Below are 8,584 nucleotides of genomic sequence, written 5' to 3' on the forward strand. Positions count from 1 at the left end.
CTAACAGGATACATGACTACTGTGTATATGTACGCAAATATTAGATGCACTGGATCTCATAAGTCACCTTGTTTAGGTTCGAAACACTTTGAATTTTTGAGCTTAATACACATTGTCGTTCATCTGTCACTTCTGGTTGACTGGTCAGCATAAAATCTGAAAACCTCAGGACTCTAATTGAATTGACCGGTTTGTTCAACCAGTAACTAGTATATTCATAAAACTTTCCAACAAACAATGGGTTCGATCTGGTCTTTCATGGTTTAGAAAGTAGCTGGGACAAATACCTGCTTTGTATTCTCTTTTGCTGCCCCCACCCACCCATTCTAAAACAAATCTTTTCATAGACTAGTAATGAACCTGTTTACTATTATTAATGTGAGCAAGAACAATTAAGTAATTCAAACAGCAGTATTAGCACCCTTCCCAACTTCTAATCCTGGTTTTCTCTTATCTGATGTAGAGTTCAGCTCGAATACAAACATATTGATATATTGTTGCTCATGGGCTTTGTATTAGCATGTACTTTGCATCTTTGCAGCAAGTGGTAAGCCCATAGAGATTGAATAAGTATTTCAAGCATGTTTCATTTAACTGCTCATCCAAATATTAACTGTGCCCAATGTATTGATAGAAGAGGCCTGAGAGAGAGATGTGACCAAGGAAATAACATATTTTTGGAATTGTTAGAAAAGTATACGAGGTTGTGCAGATTTCAATATTTTGGGAAAATGACTAGATTGGAATTATGTAGTTGGAAGCACATAATCTTCTTGCTAGCTTGCATTGGCATTTACTAACAAACATTAATCTTCTTGTTCTTTTTGTTTTCATGGGTGACAAGACGGATGGGAGGAAGCACAACAATGCAAAAACACCTAGGCCTGCGGCACCCTAATAATTAAATGGTGACTGACTGGCTTGAAGCTGAAGACCGAAAGACCGATTAGGATTGCAGTGCGAAAGATTGAGACTCTGTGAACTTATTGCAATTCAGTCATACCATATATCGAAAAATTTCATTTTTGTGGTAGTGTTTTTTTGGTGATTGGTGATGGAAATGCTAGAGTGAAATTTCTATGCTTCCTAAAAATGCAGCCATATCAGGAAAAAATGGACACAATCAGTGATCAACATGAGATATTCTCACTATCTAATGGACGGATGGTGTACAATATATTGGTTTCAAAAGAGTTTCTCACAGAGGAATTATGAACCTGCAACCATCTGCTAACTTTGGCCAAGCATGCCCTCTATTTATTTTTATAAATGAAGAAAATAACAACCAAAACATGTGCTACACATGTTTCATGTTATTGATGGCCTGGTTTAGAATACTAGTATCGAATGGTTCCAAAGAAATAGTATAGGCAACTACGCTCCTGTGCTTCTCATTAGCAGAATGGTTAATGGGGCCAAGGAGCCTGTTTAAGACAAGGAATTAAAATAAGAGCATGATTTGAGAGATAAAATTCCAAGTCCATACGGTACTACTATGCTTTTATATAGTTTCTTCCCTGTCTTGATCTTTTGGTGGATGTGGAGGTTATGAATATTACGATGCATAAGGAATTAAGATCAACAACAAATTATATGCATTAGCAATCGACAAACACCTGGCGACAAATTTGAGTTTAACACTCTTTATTTGTCTTACCATTGTAATATATAATTTTCTTGTTGGCTTATCTGTGATGCATCTCCTTCGAAAGTAAGTACAATAAATTTCCAATAGTTCTTGCATGAGTTAGTCATAATCATCACGTACTTTTTAAATTTCAATCAATTGCCTAAGAAGATAATGAACCAGTGCACTCAAATATGGAGCAACCAACGTTTGAAAATTTCCTATATACACCAATGTAATGCGTGATGAGAACAGTATCTCGATTGTCTATTTATTAAAGTGACAACTTAATTAGAATTTCAATAATGAACAGAGTGAAGATTTTTGAAGAAACACGCACGAAAGTTGAACTGTTAGTCCTACTAGAGCTTTAAACCATGGAAAAGCCAATGTGGCTGCTTTCTTTCTTGGTCACATGTCGCACTAGAGCTGCTCATGGGAGTTGTGGGATCACTGCTATCTCCTCCTCTATCTGATTTGAATGAGGCAGGCGAATCGAGTTCTTTTGCTTTATGGATCAGTTCTGAACATCCCGACTGAGGCTGGTAAGATTTCGATCTCTTCCTGTTCTTGCTACTTCCGATGCTTAATGAAAGCTCCACTTCACTATCTTCATCACAGCCAGTTACACTCTTACTTTTGAGGGACATGTGAGAGCTTGGCCCTGCTTGTTCTTGGTCAATTGTACTGAATCTGGTTGAGATGTCTTCCTCGGCAGGCCTTTCAAGGTCAAATCCCCTTGACATTCTCAGAGTGTCTCCCGAGCAACTTCCACTACGCTCTCTAGAGTTCGGATCATCCCTCAATCTCTGAAAATGGAAATTATATCCAGAAGAAGTTTGAGTTATTGAATGCTGCCAGTTAATCCACTGAGATTGGTTAATGTGATCTGCACTACTGGTTATTGGGCCGCAAAGTCTATTTTGTTTAATCTTTTTCTTCAGTTCATCCATTAGCATCTTTTGTACACTGTACAGACGGTGTAGCTCTCGAATCTGCAATATTTGGTTTTTGGTTAGGACTGCTGTCATCAGTTTCAAAAATACTAAATCTATGAGACAAAAACAATCTGATCTGACAAGTATAAGACTTAGGATCTAATAAGCAAAAAAGGTGTAATCAAATTGTGTCTTGGAGTAATTTGACTGGTTTGCTTATCCAGAAAGGTATAGTTGGATGAGAAATTTAGATGTCGGTGACTGAATGGCTACAAAATCAACTTCCCAAAGCTTAATATTTGCATTTCCATGAAAACCAAAAGAACTCATGCTTTGTGGAACATGATCAGCATACAATTCGAGCTGATACATGCATTAAAGTTGATCATACCTGGTGTTTAAACGTATCTTCATGCATCTGCATCGTACTTTTTATGGTATCCATGTTGTGCTTGTCCAGCATCCTGTCCATCGAGTTCCGAAGTGTGCCCTCAACTCTAGCCTTCTGATACTTCTCCTTCAGCCCAGTTTTCTGAAAATAGTCCCAGTCATCCACCTGATGCACGGTTAAGCTGCAGCTATTTTGTGAGCTTCCTAAAACATTGATGGCATATTCAATTTTCATTCCCATTCCTGGAGTAATATAACAGTTAAAAAATGTTGGTAACTACAGGGAAACATATAATTTGAGGAAACACACCGAACTGTTATTATTGTATTATGAGATCTGCCACAGTAACTCTTTTTTCCAAACAATTGTTATAAGATTAAACTTTGTGTACAAGATATCATTTACAAAGCAATGAACAGAAGAAAATTAAAATTTAGAAAAAAAGAACTTTTACTGATTTGAGTGGAGTAGGTATGATATATAAACCCACTAAAGGAAGGTGGAAACACAGTCTAGTTGGACACCAGGTCTACTACTTATCCTACCGCGTCTAAACACCAAGGAATAATTGAATTGGTGTGACCATTTTTGAATTATCTTGAATCCCAAATGCAAGTGAACAAATCTAACCCATCAGGGTAGTGGAAATCTATCTCTCAAAATTCACTGACAGTTGGCTTTTATATACTACATTCGTGCTCCAAGATTTTATTTGTTCCCTTTTCGGTGTACAAATTCAAGCAGCATTTCGGAATAGGACTCTTGTTCACTACATGACCGAATATGTCAAATAAAGGGACTTTTTAAGGTGTTGGATGAAGGATGAACAAAAAAGAATGGCCCAGAATTGTGTCACGGCAGCTCCGAAAGTGCGTTATCCGAAAGTTACCAGACACAAAAAGGAGGAAAAAGGAAAAATGGGATGTGGGGAAATAGTGAGACCAGATATGGAATGTGGGTGCTCTACTCTATTTTTCCTTTGTTAGTACAATATTGCTGCTGGTGTAATAACAGTAGCCTTCATTTTTATCAAATTGCTCTCCACAAGTGCCCACCTCTTCCTGTTTCTATTGAAGCTGAAGACTTTATATACATATGCTGAATCTACATTGCATGAAATAGAAAATAAAAAGGATCTGCTGCAATTCACAATTAAGCACGGTTGATATCTATGAAAAAAAAAAAAAAAAAAAAGGGATCTCTTTCACCTTTAACTGTTTTGGCATATATATATATATCTCTATCCATACACAGAAACCAACTATTAATATTCAAGAATTATGATTTCCCAGACGACCAGAACTTCCAAAAATGGCTCAAAATATATGAGAAGAGGAAGGAAAAGAAAAGCAAGAACATCAACATCTAGGCTTACTAAATCATGGAAACTTTTGTTACATACAGTTGAGGTATATTTTTAGTATTACCTGAAATAGAAAGAGCAGCATAAGTGGAGATTGTCTAGTGTGAGGCTCATTCAAAGGTTTGCTTCTTCATACCAATAATACTATGACATTGGTGAACCAAAACAACCCAATAAGTAGAGAATTAAGATAAGCATCCATCAATATCATCAGTCATTTGATCTTCCGTACTAATCGGAGTGGAGTGGACGGAGCAATCTAAGCAGTGCAGCTAGCAAATAATTTGAGCCTCCTCCTACGGGTATGAATTGGGAGAAGATTCTTGGACACCTCTACACCAGCAAATCTCTTTGGGAGGGCAAGGCAGGCCAACATTAATTTTTCCAAGCTCCCCACTGAATTTAATTAGAGAAACAACAAAGCAACAAACCCCATCCTCCCTCACTCCTCTCACTAATTAAACAATTCTTAATCATGTTCTCGGTCATGTTAATAATTCAGGATTGACAGGCTGTGAAGTTAGGAGGCATGGCAAAAAAATGGTAAAATATACCTATGTCTTGGTGTGCACAATATTCATATATACTGAGAGAGAGAGAGAGAGAGAGAGAGAGAGAGAGAGAGAGAGAACGAGATAATTAAAATTTTGTTCAATATTATTCATACATAGTATTGTTTGATGCTGTATTTTAATTTTATATATATTTGATTTGTAACATGGAGAAGATCAAATTTGTGGGGTCCACAGAAGCGTCATATATGATGGAAACCAAATGACAATCCTAATACATGCGCCGAGGTGGGCTGGACAAGATATTCCAGACAAAGTCTTACAAAACATCAAAGATTTGTATGAAATAATATTGATGGAAAGCTGGTGCTTCTTTCCCAGAACAACACCAATCTTATTATAAATCTTATATTTTCCCCAGTATACAAATAAAACGATCCATATTTGATTATATCTCCGTACCATGAAACAATATCTAGTCCAGGTTGTTATTCGAGTTTTTATGATAGTACAAAATGCAGATGTTGGAGTTCCATAATTGTATTTTAAATCCCCTTGCATAAGCAAGTAAATCATCTTCTCTGAGAGTTATTTTATATCGGTAAATTTGATGTACATTGTTGACTTATTGCTTAACATCTGAAAGTTTTTCGAGGCTAGTAACAATATCTGAATAAGATACCACATAAATATTTTTCCATAAAAAGAGGAAGGAAAGTTTTTAATTTTTTTTTTAATAATTTGGAGACCAATTCTATTAATTATTCAGGTTTTGAGTCTTTTGACAGCTAGCCATGATTCGATCTTGGGTTAAGGTTGCATCTGAATTAATGCATAGTAAATGGGGCCATAACCTAGATTAAACCACCTACCATAGTTCCAAATTTATCAATATGGGTTCCCGAAGTATTTAGGAAATGATAGAGAAAAGATTCAAATATGTGTCTTAATCAAATCCAGAAAGCTTTATCCATGCCTTGATCCATGCCTTGTCTAAAGGGTAATTTTCAATTATAAACATGAAAGATTAAGAAACCAAATCCATAACGTTTGTTGTTTATGTGTAAACTAAACATGCAGATTCAGTAATTAATCATTGGCATCTGTTCTTAGGGGCAACGATTTTCAACCATTTTTACTTTAATCTTTTATGTATTTCACAAAAATAAAAACTTGCATCGTCCTATAACGGGGTGCACATATCTCTTCATATGCAAATAACGTGTCTTGAACATATAAATTCAACGATCGGAACCATTGAATTTCATTATATGAAGATCACTCTTACAAAAAATACATTCGAATAAAAAATCGTTTAATCATTCAAGCGTATAAAATAAATGAATGGTTCATCAAGAATATATTACTTGATACATACACCGGTTATTTGTTATATACATTTCCATGACTAAATGATTTCTGATTCAAATGATTTTTATAGGGCTGATCTTTAAATGAAGATTAAGAAATTGAAATGTTCTGATTATGAAATTTGTATGGTGAATATACATTATTTGCATGCAGGAAATTAGTTCATTCCTTAAAAGGGAGAATGAAAGTATTATCCCAAAAAATAATATGGTCGATCGAGGCATAAGATAAAATGATAGTGTGAAAATCAACAATTATCTTCTTGTTGTGAGCTTATCAATATTTAAAAAATTAAAAATTTAAAAAATTTAAACTTAAAAAAAAATTTAAAAAAAAAAACCTAAATTTGAAATAATCAAGTCTAATTCAATCCTTAAGAAGTAACCAATAGATAGTGTAGTTTAAATGTTTGGAATTTTACTTCTCCAAAAGATTGATGCAAAACAATTATAAACCATAGAGATTAGAGATGAGGGAAGGGGAAACTTGGCACAGATCACTTTCATCAAAAACATAAAAGAGCAAAAAACATAGCTGTTCCAAGCGATTAAATAAAAATCCCACGGTAGCTTCAACTACATATGACGTTGATATATATGAGAAAAAATATGTGAACGTGGATTTGGATTTGGAAGTGGGCATGCCTTTGCCTTTGCCTTCTCTTCTCTAAGACTTTTTCTAGTGTAGATTTAAGTTACCACTTAGTATCTCTCAGACACTGGATGTTTTAATCTAGTCCACAAAGTCGAATGGGAAGGTTACAACGAAAAGTGCCTATTTTTTAGCTCGGATTGGTGGAGAAGTCAATGGACAAGAGAATAGCAGTTCTTCGATTACACATGAGGTAAATTTTTGTGGAAGGGTTTGTCAAGAGCTCGGGTACCTGAGAAAGTAAAGATTTGCGTGTGACAATGTTGTATGAATGTGTTACCAACACGGGACAATCTGAAAATAAAGAAAATCACTACGGATGCTGCATGTATGTTCTGTAACGGTGAAGAAGAAAGCTTGGTGCATTTGATGAGGGATTGTCCTAGAATGACTTCGATTTGGTTAATAAGCCACGTTGGGTCTATGGAGTAGAATAGACACCAGGGGACATTTGGTGGATTGGTTCACAAGACTGGCTAGTGATTTATCAAGAGAAAGCTTTGATTTGTTACTTGTGATTATTTGGAGCATTTTGAAGGAACATAATTCGTTTTTATGGCAATGAAAGGCGTTTGAACCGTTGGAGTTGGTATCCAGAGGACAAAGTTGGTTACAGGAATTCCAGTGTTGGCATGGGAAGAATCAAACATGCAGCAGCAACGAACCAAAGAAATGGAAGAAACTGGAATTGGGCTGGGTAAAATGTAACTTTGATGCGGCCTGGGATGAACAACATGAGGTAGGTGGTGTTGGGGTGGTGATTCGAAATGAGAAGGGGGAGTTTATAGCAGCAAAGGCGACACAACACACTGCTATTTGTTCCCTGCAGCTGGCTGAGATGATGGCAGCAAGGGACGTGGCTATGTTTGTCAAGGAGTGGCAATTCCCAGCTTTGGTTCTTGAAGGTGAGGCTTTGCTTGTGATGGCAGAACTAAAAAATGAAGGGAGTGATGACACCTCACATTTTGGAAACATTCTAAATGACACGTATTCAATTGTCCATTCATTGCCAAAGTGGAAGGGAGACGAATAAGGTGGCACACAGGCTAGCGCGTATGAGCTTGAGTTATGGAAACGCTGTGACCTAGTTTGAGGAACCCCCTGATGTAATTCTTGATCTTGTCTTTGAGGATAGTAATTCCTAATTATTTATGTTGGTGCGGGATACTCTTTTTCCCCTAGATCGGGTTGAAAACCCCGTCAAGGTTTTTATCGATGCCCTATGTTAGCACCCTATCCTCATTGATGTACGTATCCATTTCTTATTAATGAACATTGTACCTTTTCAAAAAAATAAAATTTTTTAGATCATTTAACCTAAGAGAATTTAATGACTCTTGCTTAAAAATGTAACTTATATTTGTACTTTTGATGTGCAAATATAGAAAATTCATCCCTTCACTTGTCTTGTACTTGTTTGGCTTCTCATTATCTGATTCTTATGGTATCATGAGCTTCGGTCATCGTCTGTATTGGTTGTACTCCCATTATTGGACGCAATTTCATAGTTTCATGAGTGCGCCTGAACATGCGCTAATTCCACGCGAATGCGTACTTTTACATGGGTGATGCTATCCAAACACCTATTTTTACCTATCACACACTCCTCTCAATTTTCGGCCGTCAAATTGTGTGAATTGAAGAAGATCAATTGACAAAAATTAGTAAGTGTGCGTGATAAGTAAAATGGGGTGTGTGAATAGCATTATCCCTTCTACATATGTAGTTTGC

The 8,584-nt window shown here is 36.2% G+C and overlaps 1 protein-coding gene across 4 annotated transcripts; it reads right to left on the minus strand.

The window, feature by feature from the left end:
* Positions 1–1,822: 1,822 nt before the first annotated feature.
* On the minus strand, positions 1,823–4,856 carry LOC103453172 (uncharacterized). Of its 4 annotated transcripts, none has more exons than XM_008392729.4 (3): positions 4,384–4,856; positions 2,957–3,137; positions 1,823–2,622 (listed from the first exon to the last, which is right to left on the minus strand). In XM_008392729.4, exons 1-3 carry the CDS (start codon positions 4,431–4,433, stop codon positions 1,990–1,992), a joined length of 864 nt encoding a protein of 287 aa, XP_008390951.3. In that variant the 5' UTR covers positions 4,434–4,856; the 3' UTR covers positions 1,823–1,989. The 4 variants fall into 4 exon arrangements, with proteins under 4 accessions (XP_008390951.3, XP_017192242.3, XP_008390950.3 ...); XM_017336753.3 differs by having other exon boundaries at positions 2,957–3,159; XM_008392728.4 differs by having other exon boundaries at positions 2,957–3,198.
* Between the last annotated feature and the right edge of the window lie 3,728 nt (positions 4,857–8,584).

This window comes from Malus domestica, chromosome 13 (assembly GCF_042453785.1).
Source record: "Malus domestica chromosome 13, GDT2T_hap1".
NCBI classification, from domain to species: Eukaryota; Viridiplantae; Streptophyta; class Magnoliopsida; order Rosales; family Rosaceae; genus Malus; species Malus domestica.

Coding starts and splice junctions, on each gene's coding strand:
- LOC103453172 (XM_008392728.4), bottom strand. CDS start 3,196: ATGGGAATGAAAATTGAATATGCCATCAATGTTTTAGGAAGCTCACAA. Junction 2,623..2,956: donor AAGATACGTTTAAACACCAG/GTATGATCAACT, acceptor CAAATATTGCAG/ATTCGAGAGCTACACCGTCT.